This window comes from Branchiostoma belcheri, unplaced genomic scaffold (assembly GCF_001625305.1).
Source record: "Branchiostoma belcheri isolate BF01 breed outbred unplaced genomic scaffold, Haploidv18h27 scaffold73, whole genome shotgun sequence".
Lineage (NCBI taxonomy): Eukaryota > Metazoa > Chordata > Leptocardii > Amphioxiformes > Branchiostomatidae > Branchiostoma > Branchiostoma belcheri.
The window spans coordinates 1568906-1592652 of record NW_017804387.1 but is presented as its reverse complement, the minus strand read 5'-3'; the positions used below and the strand labels follow the sequence as shown (position 1 = coordinate 1592652).

Here is a 23747-nt window from a genome sequence, read left to right as displayed (position 1 = left end):
GTTCCAGAGGATAGGGCCTCTATAGGAGAACTTGCGCTTGCCACATTCAAGGCGCACTAACGGAAGTTTCAAGCAGGTTGTTTCAAGTTCATGCCCAAGTTCAAAGGTCAAACCACACGCTTCGTGATCACATACCGACTCGAGCATAATGGCGGGTAAATATATATCTAACCTTGGTTCTTTCACATCAGGCAAACTATTAGGCAAATAAGTGCACACTAGCTACAGTGTAGTGCTTTAGGACATACATTTGTATTTGTACATAGTGATGTTACATTGTACGTGTTTTAGGATTTAGTGTTTTACGCATTGTAAACCACATGTGTGTGGTTACGTGTGCATTACGTCCTTTGGGCATGAATGTGCAACAAACATTATACAGTATTGTGAATTTGTGAACTACATAAGGAATCACGCCATATTACACATCAACTGAAACAGTCCGCTGATTCGTTGATCACACCGCCACAGGAATGGCTCAGGTCGGGACGCTGGTGAGATATTCCCTGCCTCGGTACTTGGCAGGCTTTCGAGTCTTTGTGGACTCGTTTGAGGTGAGCAGGGAAAGGTACTATATTTCCTTCGGAGCCATGGTCCCGGACTCTGTCCTGTGTGAGCCGAGGGGCGACCTGCGTGTGTTGGGGATATACCCCCGTCACATTGCGCGTAAATCGATCGGCCGACTAGTTGGCGAGCTCTAAACGACATTTACGGCCGTAGTACGCCCGATGTTCCGTCGAGCATCGCGCGAATTTTCGGGATCGCCGGCGATTTTTTTGGAGTCGGCCGAAGCTCGCTGACACGCGAAACGTGTTCTTAACATCAGCGACTAGTCGCCGGCGATTTTTGAGGTCGCAGAGCTCGTTTCCAGCTCGCGCGTACCTCGCCCATAGCTCGTCCCTGTGCGGCCGAGAGTCGACCGATATTCGGACGTACATCCCACGAGTCTCGGCCGTATTTCGTCTTTGAAAATCGGGCGACGGTCGCTGAATACGGTCGACCCTCGCGCGAGCTTCGCGAAATGTTCGGACGACCCTCTTTCGTACCTCGCCCGACTTGCGCAAAGTTTTTAAACTCGTGCGTGCTTCGAGCGAGCTTCGTGCCAGTGTCGGACGAAGGTTCTACGAGCCTCGGCCGAGCTCCTGTGAAGTTATTATTTATTCAGCACCTGTGACATTTATTTGAGATTGCATTGACAGTATACTGTGTAAAGTTTGCAGAAGCAACGTCCCATTGATTGTTAACGTTATATTTACGAGAAAGGATAAAAATAGACAAAATCGTCCTTTTTGTCCTTTTGTTTAATAAACAAAATCACTTTAAAAAGATGATGAGGTTTTAACTATATAAGGCCAAATGCCCAGATTTTGACCTCAGCTTATTGAACGCACATGAAATTCTTTACTCTTGTCCCTTTAGGAGGTGCGTGCCCTTATTTCAGATGGCTGTATAATAAATTGACGTTTACACTTGTTCATTCTGGAATGGAGTTGACTTTTTTCTTAGGGTGCCCACAAGAACGTCATGTGATAGATATTACTTCCTAGTTGAAGTTTTATATTGCATGAGTCTTTTTACCTCTGTCTACTTTGTTGACATTGAATGGCTTGTTTACCGGAAGATTCATACTATTTTAGACAGAAGTATACAGGCAAAGTTTTAGAACAATATATGTTATTAGCTTTGTTCAGGTGCGCGTGTATAACAAGATTTTGAATCGTGCGAGCATCGATAGATCGTCGACCGTAACTCGGGCGACGTACGCCCGTGTGTCGAGCGAGCTTCGGCCGACTCCTGTCTGGTTAAAAAGGTGGTCGTTGTGTTAACCAGACGGTAGTGTAAATTTGTGGCTCTTGTGGTAGTATTTGAGTTGAATCTTTCACAGAATTCCTGTTTATATTTCTATTTTATTCTGCCAGTCCGCTCCATTACTTTGCTAAAAAAATAATACGACAGGTCAAACATAAAAATTGGCCAAACTTTTCATTTTTAGGTGGATACACTGGCCTTGCTTCATCTGCTTGCCATGTTATAGGGACTTCATTATCATAGATGTTTTCCCAAGCGATCGCCCGAGCCTCGCACAATGTGACGGCGACGATTTTCAAGCAAAAAATACGCGCGATCGTCGGTCGATCTCAAAATCGGCCGATCTTTCGGCGATTGACAAATACGGCCGAAGCTCGTCGACAATGTGACGGGGGTATATTGGATCAGGTGAGACCGCCATGTTGTGGTTGTGACCATCCAGTCTTTCTTTGATACACATGCATCTACATATAAAGTCAATCTTTACACTGATAATGCTTTTTTCTCTCCAGGAGACATTGACAGCGCCATTCTAAAGAAGCTCCTACATACAGCGCCACAACAGTGTGTACAACAGGGTCGTGGAACCGTCGGGAGACATGATCGGGCGATACAAGGTATGAAAAATATGTGGTCCATGGACAGGACTTTTTATACTCCAAATTTAATTCTGTTTTCCAGTTTTTTTGTGCACGCTTACGGAAACAAAATATTGTTTCAACAAACCGTTATAAATAGCTGAAAGAATTCTAACGCAACTAACTTGATTAGTTACACAGACACGGATACCTGAGTACAAAACCCGCGCTGCTGTGCTGCTAAGTCAAAAGTACATAAAGGTGCCCCTCGTCTTGTGCACCACAGTTCACGAAAAACGTACTTTCGAAGAGCAAACATTTTGTGATTTCATGTACGTAACTGCGAGATATTAAGAAAACCTCGCGTCATTATAAACCATGTAGACCCTGGTGTGTGAAGACAGGAGCCTCGGTGTTGTGAAGTGTGACTTCCGCCAGCAGACGACAGAAGAGTACTTTCAGACAAAAGGTGACACAAAGTTTCATCTGGTCCATTGGATCCACGTTCTGTATACTGTGGAAGACATACACGCCACCTTGCGGAACTTGTGGGAACAAGTCGCAGACGGCGGGTACATGATGGTCGCCTTGGACCCAGGTGAGCTAGAAAAAACCTTTTTAAGGACAAGAACTACCAGATGTATGCATCGATGAAGGTTAGAGATCCAGGTAATACGATACGCCAAAAAGTCACTGACGAAAGCTAGTGGATACTAGGTGAAACGTCTGACCGTTTCCAAAACCGTATCCAGTTGCTTGAGTAACTGCTTTTTGGCGTACCAGAGGTATACTTCTGTAATTCTTTATTACCTCCATGAAATGGAAGGTATTGTTTTTGGCGCGTCTGTGTGCGTGTGTGTGTGTGTGTGTGTGTGTGTGTGTGTATGTGTGTTTGTGTTTCCGCATTTTTGTACCTTTATAAGTCCATAACGCCTTCATGGATTGTGGTGATATTTGGTATGCTGGTAGGTCTTAGAAGGGCGAAGGTCAAGGTCAAATATGGGCCTCCTGGTGGATGGCCTTGGTACTGCAGCAGCACTTCCGGTTTAAGGTTGAGTCAGGGCATGGCTGAGAGGAATCTCCTTTATACTTGCCAGGCAGGGTAACAGATGTGGCTATGCCCAGCGAGGCAGCGCGCTCCCTCAGGGGAATAGGTGACCTATTTCAGGGCAAATGTGGCAGTGCCACTGTATGGCTGTGTGTTTGAAAACAAACAACCTGTGTTATTACCTCCATGAAAATGGAGGTATTGTTTTTGTTGCGTCTGTCTGTCTGTCTGTCTGTCTGTGTGATGACCTTGGTACTGCAGCAGAACTTCCGGTTTTTGTATCTTTTGTCCTGAATATGCTATGGTCTTGATTTTTTGGTGGCAGATAGATTGTCCTGTCTAGTAAATGGTGTGGGTTTGGTCCCCCTAGCAGCTTGTTCTGGAACTACAGGGGACTTTCGGGCGAAATCTTTAAAAGCCAATAAGTCCAGATAGAAACAATGTATTTTCATCATTTTTGGTAGGTAGGTAGCTGAGAGAGAGATGTACATAATTAACTGCAAATTATGCAAATGAGGACTTAATTTGCATAATTAATGAGGAAATTCTATAATTACAGTGTTTTGCATTATAGTACTTTCATACATGTAATGTACTAGTATGTAATCTATGGCAGATGGAACATCACCAGATACCAATTATGCAAATGATGACCTAATTTGCATAATTAATGCGAAAATTCTATGACTCCTTAGTGGTAAATGATGGGAATTTCATACTTGGTACATGTGTAAGTTAATCAAAAGTGAACATCACGATGCATTTATTATGTTAATGTGGAGGTAATTTGCATAATTAAAGAAGAAATTAACATTTACATGTCAAGCCCATATTTCATGGAGGTATGAGATCTCGGAACTCTTGTTTTATTTTGTTTCGCCTTTTTGCCGCGGGAATTTCTACTGCGTTGCATTTGCGACGCATTAAAAAGCATTTCAAAGTAACTAAATGTATAGATTAATCTAAACTTGGCTTTTATGTAATTTTGATCAGCAGTCATCATCATCATCAATCGATCAACAATATGGCCAATAACGACTTAGAAACAACCAAGAGTCGTGGTTACTGAGCTAAAATAATAAATTGGGATCACTAAAACGGGAGTCTAAAATGTGTTATTCACATATTTACAGATAAAAGTGAGCTTGGAAAGCTGTATCACAAGTTGTGGGATAAGATTGGTCAGGGTGACCGTTTGAAGACGGCCTTTCGTACATCCAGTGACGTCAAACAGTGGCTTGACGCAATGGCCATCAGTTACGTCACTGCGGAGGATGAAATCAAGATTAACATCACGGAGTGTTTTAAGGAGGACTCGGAGGCGGGCAAGTCGCTTCTCGAGTTCTTGACGCACACGCCTTTCATATACAAGGAGCCAGTAATTCGGTCGACTGTCTTAGAGCACATCAGCTGCGAGTCGTTGGTGGTTGACGAAAAGATCGTGTTCAAATTAGTCGACGAAATAATTATTGCCTTCAAAATGGATTCAGGAAAAGGTGATCACAGCAGTGTGTCATTTTAAACACCCAGTAGCTAGTTGAGAAACAAACATTTATTTTTGGTGTGTATTTGAGTTGACCAACTCACAATGTTGAAAGAATATCATCATCATCAGAATATATGTCTGACAAAATATGCCACTGTACTACAATGTAACATTTGCAGATACTATATATGAGGAAAGAGATTGAAGGCAGGGACTGAGAAAAATGTGTCTTACTACTTATCTTTCTATGGATTTGGTCTCAACTGTTTGTTTACACGTTTTTCAATATCTTTGCAGATACATGTTCTTTTCTTTTTCAAATCTTAACATCAAAGTCGCCAAGAGAGAGAAAACTATGCAAAGGTAAACACTTGATTTCAAGTATTATGCTAGGATATATTTGTATCTAAGAATAATTTGACACTGATTCCCGACACTTATCTAATCATATCATATAATCTTCTTCATTTCATTTTTGTTTTAAGGAATAGCTCACAGTTGTCGACTTCAATATCTTTTTATTATACATTCCTTACATATTATACATGTTATACATAGATTTTATATTGCAAAAAGAGGTTATGTAAAGTGCGATTTTGGACATGACAGGATCATCTTAAGAAATAAGGCTACCCTAGCTTTTCCTCATACATTATGAAAATAAAGTCATGACTCGAATACATTATGTTAGTTGGTGTGTACCTTCACTGAATTTCCAATTACAGCAAGTATTTAATTTTCAGCAGTTACCACTTTAAAATTGTAAAATTTTGCATTAATTTTGCAAATTAGACCTTTATTTACATCAACATCTGCCAATGTCGTTCTCAATTACATATGTTAGAAGTGTTTCATATAGCCCTAATGTCAAATAAAACAGTTTTATAGAATTTCCTTATTATTTACGTAAATTAGATGCTGATTTGAATAGTTATAATTTAGTTATTCCAAGCATCACTTCAGCTTTTTAGATATCAAAAATCATGACAATCCGTCAACGAGATTTTTTAATTATCCTCTCTTAAATATTTTAATTCAAACCCAGAGCAGTTCCAGAACAAGCTGCTAAGGGCCCAAACTCACTTGACTTCTTTTGGACAAAAAAAGCTACCTACCACCCCAAATTCATGACCCTAGCATGTCCAGGTCGCGAGATATTTAAATCGGATCTTGCGCTGCAGTACCAAGGGAAGCCACTAGGGGGCCCAAAATCTAACCATTTCCAGTTTTCATCACACCCTACCAACGCACCAAGTATGAAACTAATCAATCCAGGCGTTCTTGATTTACTAGTATCTTGTTGACTAACAGACAGACGTACAAACAGACGAAACTGAAAATATCGGCCCAGGAGTGAGTCCTTCTGCTATATGACAACGAGCCGCCTTGCTCGGTGTTGACGGCGACATAACGCCCGGCCAGTCGTGCACTCTGCATGCGCAGCAGATGTAGGATACTCTCCAAGCAGAGGTTGTGGGGGAACGATCGTTAAATTTTTATATATGGCCTTTTTTTTGTCCTGACCCCCAATAACCCGTCGGTGGCCGCGAAGCTTCTTTGTCTAATGGATACTGCCTGGCCAATCTGATACTGTCTTTTTGCCACCGAGAGGGATCTGCTTGGAGATTAGATGGAGGACAGTTCAGCACTAAGGACAGCACGGGCCTGCGCACATCTTTTATAAAAATTCAGAGTGAACCCAGAGTTTCTATCGTAAAACCGACGATGCGACGCTTTAGGCCGCAATCATCATCATCATCCGCTGTGTTCTGCGTCTACAGTCGTGTGAAAATTTTAGGCCGCAAACTACACTAGAAACGCCGGTATTTAAATTAAACCAAGGGCTGACTCTTCATTTTTTTTTTGTCCCATCTCAGAATGTCCTGTAGTAGTAGCCTACTAATTAAAAGTAGATTGAAAATAATCTTGCTTCGATTGAGATGAACATAATGTGAACGAAATGTACTCGAATAGAGCGAAGAGACACAGGATTGTGTACCATCAAGATGCGTCCCCAATTTTCGAAAAATGGCGTTTCAGGGGGACAGGGGACGGTCAAGATTTCCAAATTTTACCCAGGAACATGCCCCTGATCCCCCTTGTGTATTGAGCTGAGATAAATGGCCCTATGGGGCAAGTGGAAGAAGTTTGTGAATATGATGTACTCGAATGGCGACTACTGAACTGGAAGCTTAGCTAGAAAGTTCCCTGTACCAGCAAAAATCTATCTATGCAGAAAATGTGACATTTTCCAGGGAGCATGCCCCGGACCCCCCGTGCCGTGGTTCGCCGGGTAGACCGTAAAAAGGGTCGATAGGGTGAAAATTATTCCAATTACAATCACCCAACCAACCCCCAACCCCCAAATTCACTGACTTTCCTACCGCTGCCTCTGATTTTAGTTACAGTGACTGTCCAAGAAGCAAGAAACTGATTTGCATTCGCCGCGTTCAGGGGCGTCATTGTTTACCTGCGAAGTCTCGCGATAAGACAACTTCTGTGCGAGAAAAGGCGAGAGTTGGAGTTGCTTTCTACATCTGGACACGAGATTTGGATCCAGGAGGTAAGAATTCTGTTTTAATTCCCTATTCCACTCATATTAGGGTCACAGGAAGATTATTAGTGGAACAATGAAGGTTTTGTGGACCCATAGTTCATATAATTGCGCCACAAACGACCACAAACCGGGATAATTTTCCCTTGTGTCTAACCCGGAAGTAAGAATCAGTAACGTTGTACATGTGTATCTGATTCTGAAAATGGTTGTCAAACTGCTTTGAACAGACCTACATATCGTCACGTTAAAGCTAACGTTGTTTTCTGGTTGTGTACGCTTGTTTGTATGGATATAACTAGTATATGGGCGTATCTACTGAGTGTCTTTTTTTAATACTGTGTATTTGTGCATGGATGTTTGTTGCATGTGTGCCGTGTCTGTGTTTAGGCCCCACCATCTTAATTTTTTGGATGACATCCTCTGAAGACCCCCAAACTAGTGCGCGCGGGCAAAAAAAATAAAAATCCGGCCAAAAATAAAAATACTACTAAACCACAGGAATACAAAACTGGTATTGTGAATTTGCGGCAGTACATGCCGACGTATACGACAGGCCGGCACATGCTGGCTTTTTGCGGAATTTATGAATCGGCACTGTACGTATGTACTGAGTTCTTGACTCGTGGACCTTCGGCAGTCTGGATGCCATCCTCCAGAGTTACCTTGGGCTCCGTATTGTCGCTAACTATCATCATCGGGACTACCAAGGCCTAGAGCCAGGCCAGAGCCTCGGAGGACGTGTATTTTTTTTTTTTTTTTTTTGAGAACAGGCGAAAATTAATGCGCGTGCGGATGTGCGGATGTCATCCATAAATTTAAGTCGGTGTGGCCTTACACTAAAATGTTCATGGCTTTCAACAGCTCAACACATAAAGTGGTATTACTACAGGCAAACTTGCCCAATCAACCACCTCGGTGTCTATAATTATTTATAAGCAGACTACTACTACTAGTACCATCTGGTCATGATTATCGACGTTGGGGGGGGGGTATGTGAGGGGGGATGCTGACCGCTTTTTCAGTCCCAATCCCCCCCCTCCCCCAAACACATATAGAAGCATCGTGGGACTTGCCTGCCACAAGCCAACCATGACATTATCTCTATGAAGCAAGTTTGAACTGTAATATCCAACACAACAAATTGGACTCACCCAATTCATTTTCGACTGTACGGCTCCAGTCTTTGTCAAGGAAGGAGCAATCCACTGCTTCCGTGACGTCACGCAGATAACACACGTGACTCTGTAAGCAGTGGATCATAGGTTGCAGAAAGTCTGTGGCGCCCCCCGCCAAGGGACGGCTGCAACGCTGCAGACGGCCTCCCCAATCCCCCACACAAAGAAGTCCGGCCCCGAGCCTAAGACCGTCCCCCCATCCAGAGAGACCGAATGTCCAGGCGACTCCACATGCACATGCTGCGAGACCCCCGAAGCGGCCGAGGCGCCGAGCCAGGCTGTCCGTGCTCCAATAACCCAGTACCGAGAGACCCTCTAGTCTCTGCAGCCATCCCTTGACGGGGGCGGGGGGCGCCACAGACTTTCTGCAATCTGTGGTCTACTGCTCACAGAGTCACGTGTGTTATCTGCGTGATGTCACGGAAGTGGTGGATTGCTCATTCCTTGACAAAGACTGGAGTTGTACAGTCGAAAATTTGGGTGAGTCCAATTTTATTGTGTTGGATATTAAAGCTCAAACTTGCTTCATAATGATTTCTACCAACACATGTACAGATGAACTTTTAAGATATGACATTTTCTCCTTAATGCCTAAGAAAACCACCATATATGTCTTGACTGACAAAACAGGTTTTCCTTCAGTCCCCTGTGTTTGACTATTGTAACGTTACATGTTACTGTACTACAGGATGGAGGATCATCACAGACAGATCCTGATAGAAAACCGAGTCAGGTTAGCCAAGGACATGAAGCCCAAATTTTTGTACCCCATCCTGGTGGAGAAGAAGGTCTTCAATGATGACATGATAGAGGAGATAGAGGTAAGCCTAGAAGGTGCATTAATTCATGGCACGCCGCCGTATACACCACTGAGGCCTGGGAAAAAAAATGTTGTGTTTCCTGTTTCCCTACCGATCCTAGAAAAACCCGCCGACCCTAGCCCCTTTTTTGGTGAATCTATCCAGGTACATACTAGGCCTGACACAGTGTTCAGGATAAAGGAATTTTTTTTTTGACAACCACAAAAAACTTTCCCGCCTTGCTTACATCTACATTCGTTACATGTAGGGTCGAGAAACAAAATGAAGCTCTGAGGAAGGTGTCCGATGGACACCAATGTGGTGTCGGTTGGCATTGTGGTAGCATTCGACTGATATAAAATGGCAAGTTCAGACATACACCCCGAGTTGCTATAACCACGCTGCGCTCACTTGGTGGCTTAATCCAGTGGTTATAGCAACTGCCAAGGCTTTATCACACCATATTCACACTATTATTATATTGTTTTAAAGAATTAACTGGTATATTTTGTCATAGGTTTTCTACTCTTGATACATTGATCAAACTTTCAGCTTATTGGTTTGGTGCTAAAAACTAAATGTGTTTTATGTTTGACCACTCCTTTTAGTAAGTTTTAGTTGTTGCAATGTCCAAACTGCTGAGATTTGACCAGTGTAATGCCTTATTAAGAGTTTCTATTGTTTCTATCATGTCCAGGCTGCTGGGACCAGGTTTGACCAGTGTAATGCCTTGTTAAGAGACCTCCCAGGAAGAGGAAAACATGCGTTCCAGAGTTTTGTAGAAGCTCTAGATGAAGCGGAACAGACGGACCTTGCAGACCTTCTGCGGAGTGGTCTAAAGGGAACAGGGAGCAGAGAACCAATCACAGTTCCTCAACAACCATCAGGTGAGGAATGCAGACTTGTTACCTGGTGACTGAATATATTTTGTAGAAATTCATGACCTCTGACCTCTCAGACATCTAGTACATAATTGTTTTTTTTGGTTAACTGTATGATGTAATATTAATTGAGGTAATAATTGATGCTTAATGTGTAAATTACTATGTTGATAGATAAGTTTTCTTGACAGCAGTTAAACGTGTAATACTATGTAAATAATAGTTAATGTGTTTTATGTAAAGGACTCCAAGAAGAATAGTGATGTATTGTCACTAATGGGAGCTTCCTAAATAAACAAACAAACAATTTGAAACTGAAAGGTGTCTTTAAACCCCCATGCAAACACTGGTCAACAAAATGAAGAAGAATATATATCCCACTCGGATTAGAATTAGTTAGACTCGGCTTAGAACAGTTGTGGAAAAAAGGGATGTCCCTTGGAGAAATTCTGAATGCCTATACAAACTCAATTTGCATTTTCTGTATTATGTAATATTTGTAAAATGACAAACATGTATCCAGGCCCCTACTCTCCTAATTCAAACTCACAGGACCAAGCTGTGGCACAATTTTAGTATCCAAGATCTGTTTTTCCTTTGCTTGTTGCTTCTACAGTTTTCCCTGACCCAACACTTTCTAAACTGACACTTAGGCCACACCAATTTAATTTCTTGGTTAACGGATTCGCCCGCTTCATTATGGGTTCACCACAAAGTGGTGGTGAACCCATATTGCTTTTTTATGGGTTCACCACACCACGAAGTGGTGGTGAACCCATATTGCTTTTTCTGATGTTTCTTCTCCTCCTTCTCCTTCTCCTCCTTCTCCTGCCATTTTTTAAATGGATTCAGCTTCTTCATTTTAGGGCCCAAGGTCCTGAAATTTGGTATGGAGGTACAGTGGGCAAATACCCCTAGGCGTTTTTTAAATTATTGTGATACAGGCTTTTAGAATGGTTTTATTTGAGTTTTTTGGCTGTGTTATAGCAAATGTATTACTGTGTTAGTGTGCCTTGTTTACCACGTTTGGGCATGAGTCATCACAATGGAATGCAGGGCATCAACCAATAGGCATGCAGCTTTCCTCTATACTTCTTGCTGATTGGCTGTTGGGATTTAACTTGATTAACACCTGCATAGAGCATTTCCACCTGCACAGAGCATTTCTTGCTGATTGGCTGTTGGGATTTAACTTGATTAACACCTGCACAGAGCATTTCCATACTGACAGTATGTCTTTATTCAAGTGTTTTGGTAGGTATTTCAAGCTTTTCTGCTCCAGCATTGGAATGCGGGGCATGTAACGTTTTTTTTTTTTTAGTAAAATCAACAGTTTGCATTATGCAAATTAAAAATCCTAACCAATAAAGTAGGGAATAGCTATCCAACTGTTGTTTTAGTTGTATGTTACTTCATATTATAGTTATATCAATGTAAATCATTGTTTTCCCTTGTGTTTCTCATTCTTTCCCTGCCATGTCGTAAAATGTGGTGAACCCATCGCTATATTTGCTCCAAAGCAAATATTGGCCTTTCTAGTCTGATGTTTCTTCTTCTTCTCCTCCTTCTCCTGCCATTTTTTAAATGGATTCAGTTTCTTCATTTTAGGGCCTAAGGTCCTGAAATTTGGTATGGAGGTACAGTGGGCAAATACCCCTAGGCGTTTTTTAAATTTTTGTGATACAGGCTTTTAGAATGGTTTTATTTGAGTTTTTTGGCTGTGTTATAGCAAATGTATTACTGTGTTAGTGTGCCGTGTTTACCACGTCTGGGCATGAGTCATCACAATGGAATGCAGGGCATCAACCAATAGGCATGCAGCTTTCCTCTATACTTCTTGCTGATTGGCTGTTGGGATTTAACTTGATTAACACCTGCACAGAGCATTTCCACCTGCACAGAGCATTTCTTGCTGATTGGCTGTTGGGATTTAACTTGATTAACACCTGCACAGAGCATTTCCATACTGACAGTATGTCTTTATTCAAGCGTTTTGGTAGGTATTTCAAGCTTTTCTGCTCCAGCATTGGAATGCGGGGCATGAACGTTTTTTTATTTATTTTGAAAATCAACAGTTTGCATTATGCAATTAAAAATCCTAACCAATAAAGTAGGGAATAGCTATCCAACTGTTGTTTTAGTTGTATGTTACTTCATATTATAGTTATATCAATGTAAATCATTGTTATATTTCAGTCCATACCATGGTATGGATGAAATATATTGTGTTCTCTCATGTTTCTTCTTCTCCTCCTGCCAAACAGTCAGAGGGATTCAACTCCGCCATCATTCAGCCAAATGACTTGAAATTTGGCATGGAGGTAGAGTGGGCCAATACCCCCAGGCGTTTTTTTCAATTTTTTGATACATGCCTTTGAAAAATTTTTAAGAAGGTTTTTTGGGGCATTTTTCGCCAAAAAATGGATTTTTGGATCCTGAGCCCTGGTTTTACAACCAAATGATCTGAAATTCGGTATAAGGGTACCTTGAACATGTGTCTACAGAATAGCAGTCATGTATTTGGCATACACCACTTCCAAATGACTCATTTGGGGGTCTTTAATGGCTATTTTCAGCAAAAAAAGGGCCAAAAGTGCTGTACCCGTTCCATGTTCTATCTAAAGAATGGCCGGTTCCATCCATGGAACACGTGTTCCATTGCGGGTTACCTGAGGTCACATTGCACCTAAGTGGTGCGTAATGACCCACACATTCAATTTTATGTGCCTAAGACCTTCAAAATGTATCAAATCTCATCATTGTTAGTTTTTGCGTACCTGTAATAAGATTAGTAAAGCTTTCGAGATTCAAAGTACTTGTTGTTGCATCTTTGTTCTCATATTATATAGCTACTATTTAATTCATTTATTTGAGAACCTTTGCCAGTTTTGCACTGGGGTTAGTTTGGAATAGTCCACTTTTCCATGGGAGGGAGATGGACTGAAATATGCTGTATTTGCTCCCAAGCAAATGTCGGCCTTTCTAGTTTTCCCTTGTGTTTCTCATTCTTTCCCTGCCATGTCGTAAAATGTGGTGAACCCATCGCTGTATTTGCTCCAAAGCAAATATTGGCCTTTCTAGTTTTTTTTCTGATTTGCAAATAAAAAAAAAAATTCAGAATCAACTGCAAACTGCTCATATTTAGCCCTGAACAGTTGAAAACAGTCCTTTTCTTCCTGCTAGTTGTTACAGTTATTCCATCTTTCAATGCAATGGTATCATTAAAAGTTCAAAATTCATTGTTTAAATTTTGAACCAGCCTGGTGTGTTGACTTCATGGCTCCTATCGTACCATTTTGGGCCATAATAGGATGCCTAGGCCTGTTTTAATTTTTATTTCTTTCTTTCGCCAGCCCGTTCCATTATTTTTCTAGAAAAATCCGTTAACCAAGAAATTAAATTGGTGTGGCCTTAGCAAAAATTCATGACTTCTTTTCCAAGTTTTCTTTTTTCACCAACATGTTTCCAACAAGTCAGCTTTCTCCATCAGGATGTAGTGACCTGTTACTGAATAATAATTCATATGACAATCTGATGTAGCAATGATGTCTGTTGTTTTCTTTGTCAGACAAACTAGATGCATATCCCTCAAGAGGACCACAGCCAAGTGACCCAACAAGGGTAAGCAACACATCCAACCATCACAAAATGTGCTCATTAACTATACTCGGTTGGGTTAAGGCGGCCTAGGATTATGGGAAAGTAGTATTCTATACATATGCCTGTAACTTTTGATAGCTTGGTCACACCGCGATGAAACTTCACACAATTTTAGTTGTACATAAAACGCATTGAATAAAAGGTACTTCTGTCAGTTTTCTACACTTGGATTTGGGGTTAGAAATACACATTTTGGCTAAAAAAATAACCGTTTATTTCATGAATTTACGCGCAGGCGGTAATAACACCATCCATCGTTATATTTTACAAGATGAAAGCCAACCTCATACAGGTTATTTCTGTCCGAGGCTACTTTGTTTAAAATGGGTATTTGTTTTAGTTTTGGGTCAAAATCACAAGAAACAGCCATTTTTGGCATTTTTGGTTTGAAAAATCGCCCCAGTAAGAAAACATCCAAATATATGCAAAATAGCCTCGGACAAATTTAATTAGAAAGTGATAATACGTAATGGATTACTTTAAAGATCAATTATGTTGTTTTCAGTTGTGCGTAAAGCCGTTTAAGTCATACTCCGTGAATAAAATGCGTAACAATGCGGGTTTACAGGGTAAACATACAAATGACCGCCGGTAACCCAGAATTCGAACACTCGTTCTACGCGAACATGGTGGAACATGATTCGGGTTCGAAACATGTCTGTGGCCATCGTGCAGGCACACGCCCGAACTCGAACATGAATATCAGCCTAGGCCGCCTTAACTCAACCGAGTAACCCCTTTAATGCTTGTTTAAAGGTTCTGTTTTGGCACTCTTTATTAAGTTACTTTAAGTGAATGTTATGTATGCTTTTCAAATGAATATTACATTTAAGCTACCTTTATATTTGTCTGTATAGCTATATAAATAGTGAGTGGCACTCATTTAAGCAGCTTTTAAGCCATTTAAAGTAAGAATGATGAAAGTGAAGGCTTAGCTTAAATTGTAATGTTTAAGGTACATATAAGCACTGTAAAGTGTCCTTCTGTGTGTGTACTATGAAACTTTTGGTCCACAAAGAGATTTTAGTAAATGTGAATTCAGAATGTGATTGTTGGCTTCTAAGCTAATATACAGGCTTTACATCACTTGATGTCCTGCAAATACTAACCCCACAACTTATAAGAATCCTGGAGATTCTCTTTTTCTGGCCATCTCTGTAACTTTCTATTGTAGTTAAGAGAGGGTTCAAAGCCAAAAACACTTCTGAGGAAATCTGTCAGATATTGTTGACATTTCCTGCCATTTCTTAGCACATTCACATCATCATCTCATACTTTAAGCATTTGAAATAGCCCCCAAAACAAGCTACTAGTATGTAAATAGAGTCCCTTTATTTTTTGCTAGCACCAATGCATTATTAGGTATAACCAGCCTATGATACAAAACAAGCAACAGTGCATTTTCCTCACTGATATTAGTATGCTACAATGTATAGGATAGGATTGGTTCAACTTAGTACCAGAAAATTGACTTTGAAAATCCTGTTGTACTGCCTTTAACGTATTATATTTATATTTTACTACTAAGGAAAATACTTGATCTAATTACAGGTGTACACAATGACTGCTCAACCTCGAGGCATAGCTCTAATCATCAACAACAAGACCTTCAGCGGCAGACTGAACACTAGAACAGGCACAGATGTGGACTGTAGCAACCTCACAAGACTCTTCACTTTCCTCAACTTTGATGTGAAAGTGGAACCCAACAAATCAGTAGCGGTAAGTTTGCGTAACAACATGGGAACATCTCAGTGAGATTGGTGTAATGTTTTTCATCATTTATCTGGTCGTGAGAGTTTCACAGATGCTCGTGCCTCTTTTCCGCCAGCCCTCCCTATCCTCCATGGCCCTTGGCAGGTCTTCCGGTCTGCAGCCCGCATCCTCACATAGTTGGTGTATGTAGGTTGTGCAGGGTCTGCCTACACTGGCATTCCCATGTTTGGGTGCCAAGAGAAGGACGTCACTAACAATCTCTTCCTTACTCCTCCAAGACTGTCCAGGAAAACAGAGTCTCCTCTCACGGATGACTTGAGATATGACTTTAGTAATGTTTTTAACAACTAATCATTGAATGGAAAAGAGGACCAAGGACATAAACAATCGTATATTGTAGCATATTCATTGTTCAAAGCATTGTGTATGTTAAAATGCTTGGTTGGTTAGTGAATTGTTGTTTGGGTCAGATTTTTTTTTTATTATTTATTTCATGGTTCACCACAAAACAATGCTATTATGACACCACTCAAAATGTTTTGTGTTACTGTACAGCCAGTGAGGTTTGTTGACTTTAGACTTGAAAAGTTTAAGGTTCATATGGGAAACAATCACATGGTAGCTTATTCCATAGTGATGTTCTAGGAAAGAAGCTTTCAGCATGGAAATTCCTCCTATACAGTAAGAGGTAGTGAATGGAGGAAGAAAGGATGCCTTCCATGTAGATGGAAAGTTGTAATAAACAAATAAGTAAAATTTGTCTCCACATTTAAGCCAATTGTTGTCAGATTGAAAACCTTTTTCAGCATACCCGCACTTACTGGTGCTCTGGTGAACAAGACAAAATTTACTGTTACAAATCAGAGTTTGTAAGTTTTTGACTTTCACAGATACACAATATTAACATACAAGTATTTAAACTTATTTCAGGAAATCCGTCACCTGTTACAGCATTATTCTCAAGTGGACCACGGCAGCTATGACTGTTTCATCCTGACCATCCTCAGTCATGGAGTAGAAGGGCAGATCTACGGCACAGATGGACAACTCCTGCCAGTCAAGGAAATAACTGCCTTCTTCAACAACCGTTACTGCAAGACTTTAGTCGGCAAACCAAAGCTGTTCTTCCTGCAAGCTTGCAGAGGAGGTATGGCCATCTGATATGTATTTCTGTCAAATCCATGAAGATTTCATTGAAGAGGTTCATCAGTTACATAGAATTAACAGCTAGTAGAAATTCTTCGATCAGTGACTGTATTTTTGTAAGGTTGATTACGTACCTCCAAATTTTTGGTGTCGACTGTACACCTTGATCACAGAATGACCTAGTCTCGCAAAAACATGAGACTAGGTCGAGACTTGTGTACATCATAGACCAGGAATCCCGGAAGGCACATACTAGAAAGATTAAGGAAGTGGTACACATCCAGTTGGAACGTGCCGGGATGAATCGAAATGAAGGTTGGGAGCTGCCCAAGTCCTACCTACCCCTACTCCACAAGGAGGCGGGGGAGGTCAGAAGATCCACACAAGTCTCGACCTAGTCTCGTGTTCTCGCGAGACTAGGTCATTCCGTGATCAAGGTGTACAGTCCACACCGAAAATCTGGAGGTACATGTACGTGATCTACCTCACAAAAATACAGCTACTGATCAAAGAATTTCTACTAACTATGAAGATTTCAACATTCAGTAGTAGAGGGATAAATCTCTTTGAGTACTATAGCAGACAATTGAGATCTCATCATAAACGACAAGACCAAAAGAGAGCTGGGAGAGCTCTGTCCCCATTAGAAGAGACTCCAAAGAGAACTGCTGTAGATTCCTTCTTGACACCTAAGGTAGAACAATAGATATGGGGATTAGTGTCTAACCCTAACAATAACATAAAAACAACAACATAGCAGCCATGTTTTCACAGGTGATTTTGAAAGAGACTTTTTAAACAATGGAAAATTATGTAAGAAATTTACAGTTTCAAAAAAGAGACTTGTAAGAGTATATGCAAGAGATCTGAATTTAGGAGAACAATGCCTAATCCAAAGAGATCTGCTGTTTTCTCAGTTGTCCGCTAGAGTACTCAAAGAGTTTTATCCCTCTACTAGTGATTATCACCCTCTTTTTGTTCTGTTCGTGGTGAGAATTTGTGATTCTGAATGATAAGTTAAGTACTAGTGTGCCCTGTTAAAGGACATTTTGTCATGTGGAATGAGGTCGTACTAATATAGCCACCATCTATAGATAATAGTACGGACTGGGAACTCTACATGATACTGTACGTTGTATGTCATTTTCCCTATCACACATTCAGAACCTTCCCCCAAACACTAGCTTGAAACAAGGTTGGCTGAAGCCCCTTTCACACATTTTAAAAATCTTTTCTCCGAACACCAACCAATCTAGGTTGGCAGAAGCCCCTATCACACATTCAGAACCTTCCCCCGAACACTAGCTTGAACCAAGGTTGGCTGAAGCCCCTTTCACATTTTAAGAACCTTCCCCCGAACACCAGCCAACCAAGGTTGGTATCCCGTCACACATTCAGAACCTTAATAGAAATACAAATCAAATCGACTTTGAGTTAAAAATGAGCCAAATTTGATCCCTAAACATGCCCCAAACACTGCTGATCATGACCTACTCTTGAACACCAGCCAACCATGTCCAACCTCCTGTTCACACTCTAATCTTCAAACATTTTGAAACATCAACTGGTGCAGCTAACAGTAGCCAAGCTTGCGGAACACCAGCCAAACACTACCGATCTTACTTCTGACTTACCCTAAACATAGCTAAACATGGCCTCATGAACATTGCTGGACTTCCCCACCCATGTTTAGCTATGTGTGACATGGACTTCAGGAACACACAGATGAGAACCTTCCCTGTTAAAATAAACAGACTATGGAAAAAGAAAGAATGGCATAATCTATAGACTATACAGCCACATGAGTCATGACATGATTTTATATTAGAAATGATTGACAATGGACAAGGCAAAGGGGCAACTATTGTCACACATAAGACAAAGTGCATAGGGAATTTTCATTTGCATCTGTCTGTGTTTGTGTATCTGACATTGTATGTATGGATCAGATTTTTTTTTGTTGAAAAATTCTGAGTGAGTGCAGTGAGTGAGTAAGTCAGTCAGTGAATGAGTGAGAGTGAGTGAGTGAGAGTGATTAAGTGAAAGTGAGGGTGGGTGAGTGATGAGTGAGTGAGTGAGTGAGTGAGTGAGTGAGGGGTGAGTGAGTGAGTGGGTGAGTGAGTGAGTGGGTAAGTTAGTGAGAGAGTGAGTGAGGGGTGAGTGAGTGAGACTGATTGAGTGAGTGAGTGAATAAGTGAGTGAGTGAGTGAGTGAGTGAGTGAGTGAGTGAGTGAGTGAGTGAGTGAGTGAGTGTGTGAGTGAGTGAGTGAGTGAGTGAGTGAGTGAGCAAGTGAGTGAGTAAGTGAGTGGGTGAGTGAGTGATCCCAGGTTAAAAACGTCACATTTTTGTTTTATCAGACAAAATAGACCGTGGTACAGATCAGACGGATGCAGACTCTGCGGAACCCCCATTCACACCCACAGAAGAAGAGTTGTTAGGACAGATGTTGGAAGAGTCCATTGGCCTGGAGGAGACAGACGCTATGAGGGACACCCTGCCTACAGAGTCAGACATGCTGCTGGCTTATGCCACTGTCCCAGGTACATATAGGATTGATAATAATGTGCTAACAAGTTATTTTCAGTTTCTTTATCAACTTTATCAACATCTTGATCATGATCAACAAAGAAATGTTAAGTGTGTCTGAGTGTGTTTAGATATCTGTATCTGTATAGCCAGTATAACCGCCCTTCGGCATAACACACCAGCTTCTGTGTATCTGTATAGCCGGTATAACTGCCCTTCCGCATAACACACCAGCTTCTGTATCTGTATAGCCGGTATAACCACCCTTCCGCATAACACACTAGCTTCTGTATCTGTATATATATATATAGCCGGTATAACCGCCCTTCGGCATAACACACCAGCTTCTGTATCTGTATAGCCGGTATAACTGCCCTTCCGCATAACACACCAGGTTCTGTATCTGTATAGCCGGTATAACCGCCCTTCGGCGTAACATACCAGCTTTGCAGGCAGGTGCATGGCGCTGCGGCAGCTACATCACACCAAACGACTAATGTTACACCTAATCCTGGAAACATCTAACTCTAAACATTGTTTAAAGCTATCAAAGGATAATGCCACTACTGTACTAGGTGACAGTGAGTTCTACTCTGCGATACATCTAGGAAAGAACATTTTTGAACACCTCAATCCATGGTTGATGAACTCTGGTACTTGAAGGCATGACTATTTCTTGTTCTTTTCTGGGCTGGTACTTAGTAGTTTCACTCGGCAATTAATGCACAAAATTGCAAATTTTCACGTACGATAATCCCATAGAAAAAAATTTCTGGCAGAAATGACTGATGCTGGCAGAAAGATCCAAACCTTGACTATACCTGAGTAAATTATGTAGAAAATTCTAGTGCTGGAATTTTCAAACCGTCCACAGCACGAGGGGTGGCAAATCCACTCCTAGAAAGGCACAGAGCAAAATCTAGATCAAACAGATGGATTGCACTTAGCGCAGAGGATTACCCTGAAGTAAGGTTCGGTGCAAAAAGAAATTTTCACTCCAAAATCATCATTTCTTACACTCTTCAGCCTTGTTAATGTTTAATGATATTTCGTGGCAGTTTATGAGAAATATCACCTCAAACTTGGAGCCTCAAAACTATTTCGTCACTTTTTTTACCACGGACTACCATGGACACCGGTCGCGAAAAAACTGGGGTGTGCACCGTTTATGAAAGAGAATCTTATTATAATTTCCTCTGCCTGTACAGGTTTCGTGTCTTGGAGAAACAGCCAGGATGGCAGCTGGTTTGTACAAGCCTTGACTGAAGTCCTGCACCAGTACGCACCAGTGGAGGACCTGTTGTCTATGTTAACCATGGTCAGTGCGTGGTACAAATAATTTTTCTCAGTGGTATGCAATATTGCATGACATTGTGTCAAAATTTTGTTCTGCAATTGCACTGCAGTTACTTTCTGCAAATAAACAATCGTTTCTGCTTGTAGAAGTTTTTCTATAGCTGCTGCAATGTTACAGTCAAAATTTGATGTAAACGTATTTGGGATGTTTGTTCAGGTGAATGACAAGGTGGCCACCAGGTTCCAGTCAGCTGGGAAGAACAAACAGATGCCAGCACCTGTCACTATGCTGAGGAGGAAACTGTTCTTCAACCCAGGACAGTAACAGCAGTGCTATGTGACAGGATGGTAACAGCAGTGCTGTGTGACAGGACAGTAACAGCAGTCCTGTGTGACAGGACAGTAAAAGCAGTGCTGTGTGACAGGGCAGTAACAGCAGTGCTGACGGGACAGTAACAGCAGTGCTGTGTGATGGGACAGTAACAGCATTGCTGTGTGACAGGACAGTAAAAGCAGTACTGTGTAATAGGACAGTAACAGCAGCACTACACAGCCTCCAGTGTGCTGTCATCATGCACAGGGACAGATTGTATCGGCATAATTGCACTGGAAATTTTAAATGAAATTGAAAATTAAGGAGAATAGTCTATCATGAAAGTTCATCTCTGTTGCTAGTTACATGTTTGAAGTTAAAACTTTTGATCTAACAGTTTGTAATTTTCTAACCTAGAGCTTTCAACCAGCACCTCTGGTCTTCCTCTGTAGACTGACCCAGTGAGGCGTGTTACGTAGCTTCTTTTAAGTGTGACTAGTGGAAAGCTGTTGGATCAAAAGTTTTAAATAAAAAAAGGAACAGTTAAAAAGCACAACTGTTGCATGTATGGACAATTTTTCAACAGGTCGTTAAGTCTCCAAGCAGAAATTTAGGTGACTTTATGAGGCTTTCTTTTTTGCTGGTATCTTTTCTTTGCCAGTACATACAATGTATAGATGTCGTATTGGATACTGCCCTGCCAATTTGATACTGTCTTGCAAATTTGATACTGTATTGAAGCCACCCAATGATCTGCTTGGAGATTAGGTTATAAATTGCTGAACAACAATTTTATTTGTACAGATAATGTCCATATCCATGGAAATATGGTGTAGTTGTGAAAATTGCCACTTTAATGTAATGCAGGGCTGGAAATACTCAGGGTGCGCCAAAAATCATATCCAGTTGCTTGAGTAGCTATTTTTAGTTAAAAACAAAGCAGTTAAATGGTCAGAAGTTTTAAACAGTTTCAGAATGGTTCCAAACAATTCTCCAGTGTCAATGCCAAAAGGTACATGATGCTACTTAAAATACCTGACCATTTCCAAAGTCATATCAAGTTGTTTGAGTTACTCAATTTTTTTTTTACTTGTCGTATTACCTGGATGTCTAAATTTTAACGACGCATATTCACCTTAGTGCAGGTAAAATTGGAGCTGTGCAGGTATTTCTGATGTCTACCTGCACCTAACCTGCACTGGTCCATGTACTGGGTATATGCAGGTTAGTGCAGGTAAAATTGGAGCTGTGCAGGTATTTCTGATGTCTACCTGCACCCAACCTGTACTGGTCCATATACTGGGTATATGCAGGTTAGTGCAGGTAAAATTGTATCTGTATCTATAGGTATTTCTGATGTCCACCTGCAACTGTGTACAGGGTTTATAATGGACATTGAAACTTTGAAACTTTATTTGAGTCCACCGCTAGTCTTCCTGGCATTCATTCATACATACAATTATACATATATACATACGTAGTTGACAAAGTCACAAAACAACATCTTGCATGTATAGTGTGTTTTAATAGATTTTTATTTGCAGGATTGACTGTTACCACCTATGAGGAATAAATCCAAGAGATATAAAGGCAATGGTTTCTTAAATATTTTAGTATCATCCATATTATATTGCCGGGCATATATACTTCTCTGGAGTCTGAGTGGTGTTACTTGCACTAGTTCAGGTATGCAGAAGTATTTCAAGGCCTCTAACGTCATGGTCGACATTTAGTTTAATTTCCACTTTATTGTTGTTACAATACTGTAATACTTAAACGTTACTGTTGTTTAAAATACAAGACATGCAAACTTGACTTTTTCGGCCAAAAGAAAACTTGTCGTAGCTAATAGTTTACTATACATGCTGTAAAAGACTACTTGGTGATATAGTTTTTTTTTTTCTTGTATTTCCCGAAATTGATGCCAGCAAAACTTAAATGAACAGACAAGACGAGACAAGATGTATTTCAACTTTTTCAGCTTTTCCACAAACTCTATTTAATATATAGCTCAGTGGAACATAGATTGTAAGTCAATTGACAATATGAGTAAATTGTTGAGGATGCGAACAATCTTCATTCAGTTTACATGACATTTTGTACTTGATTCTAGTTTAAACTCTTTTTTACAATGCAAAGGAACAAAATTACAATGTTCCTATACTTCCTCTAACATTTGAAACAAACGTTTTGTAGTCATGCAAAATTCAGCTTACCTTAGAATTTTTATTTCATTTTCTTGCATAAATGTTTTTAACCTATTGAAAGAGACATATGGGCTATCACCTGGTCAATATAGTTAAGGTAACCCAAGATATATTTGTATATTATTTTGTGGCGTTCTTTTGTATCGGCCTGTATGGAGGGAAGGGTATTGGATGGATGGATATCCGATGGATGGATGGATGGATGGATGGATGGATGAATGGATGGATATCCGATAGATGGGTGGGTGGATAGATGGATGAATGAATGAATGAATGAATGGATGGTTGGATGGATGGATGGATGGATGGATGAATGGATGGATATCCGATAGATGGGTGGATGGATGGATGGATGGATGAATGAATGAATGGATGGTTGGATGGATGGATGGATGGATGGATGAATGGATGGATATCCGATGAATGGATGGATATCCGATGGATGGATGGATATCCGATGGATTGATGGGTGGGTGGATGGATGGATGGTTGGATGGATGGATGGTTGGATTGATGAATGAATGGATATCCGATGGATGGGTGAGTGA

The 23747-nt window shown here is 40.8% G+C and overlaps 1 protein-coding gene and 1 pseudogene across 1 annotated transcript; both read left to right on the top strand.

Moving 5' to 3' along the window:
- The first annotated feature begins 473 nt into the window (after positions 1 to 473).
- Positions 474 to 4957, top strand: LOC109485143 (annotated as a pseudogene).
- Positions 4958 to 7394: 2437 nt separating this feature from the next.
- LOC109485199 (caspase-3-like) lies at positions 7395 to 21673 on the top strand. Its single transcript, XM_019788649.1, has 9 exons — positions 7395 to 7484; positions 9342 to 9474; positions 10151 to 10340; positions 13903 to 13955; positions 15546 to 15716; positions 16641 to 16857; positions 19215 to 19397; positions 20592 to 20701; positions 20897 to 21673. Exons 2-9 carry the CDS (start codon positions 9343 to 9345, stop codon positions 21002 to 21004), a joined length of 1164 nt encoding a protein of 387 aa, XP_019644208.1. The 5' UTR covers positions 7395 to 7484; position 9342; the 3' UTR covers positions 21005 to 21673.
- Positions 21674 to 23747: the final 2074 nt, after the last annotated feature.

Coding starts and splice junctions, on each gene's coding strand:
- LOC109485199 (XM_019788649.1), top strand. CDS start 9,343: ATGGAGGATCATCACAGACAGATCCTGATAGAAAACCGAGTCAGGTTA. Junction 16,858..19,214: donor CCTGCAAGCTTGCAGAGGAG/GTATGGCCATCT, acceptor TTGTTTTATCAG/ACAAAATAGACCGTGGTACA. Junction 19,398..20,591: donor GGCTTATGCCACTGTCCCAG/GTACATATAGGA, acceptor CTGCCTGTACAG/GTTTCGTGTCTTGGAGAAAC.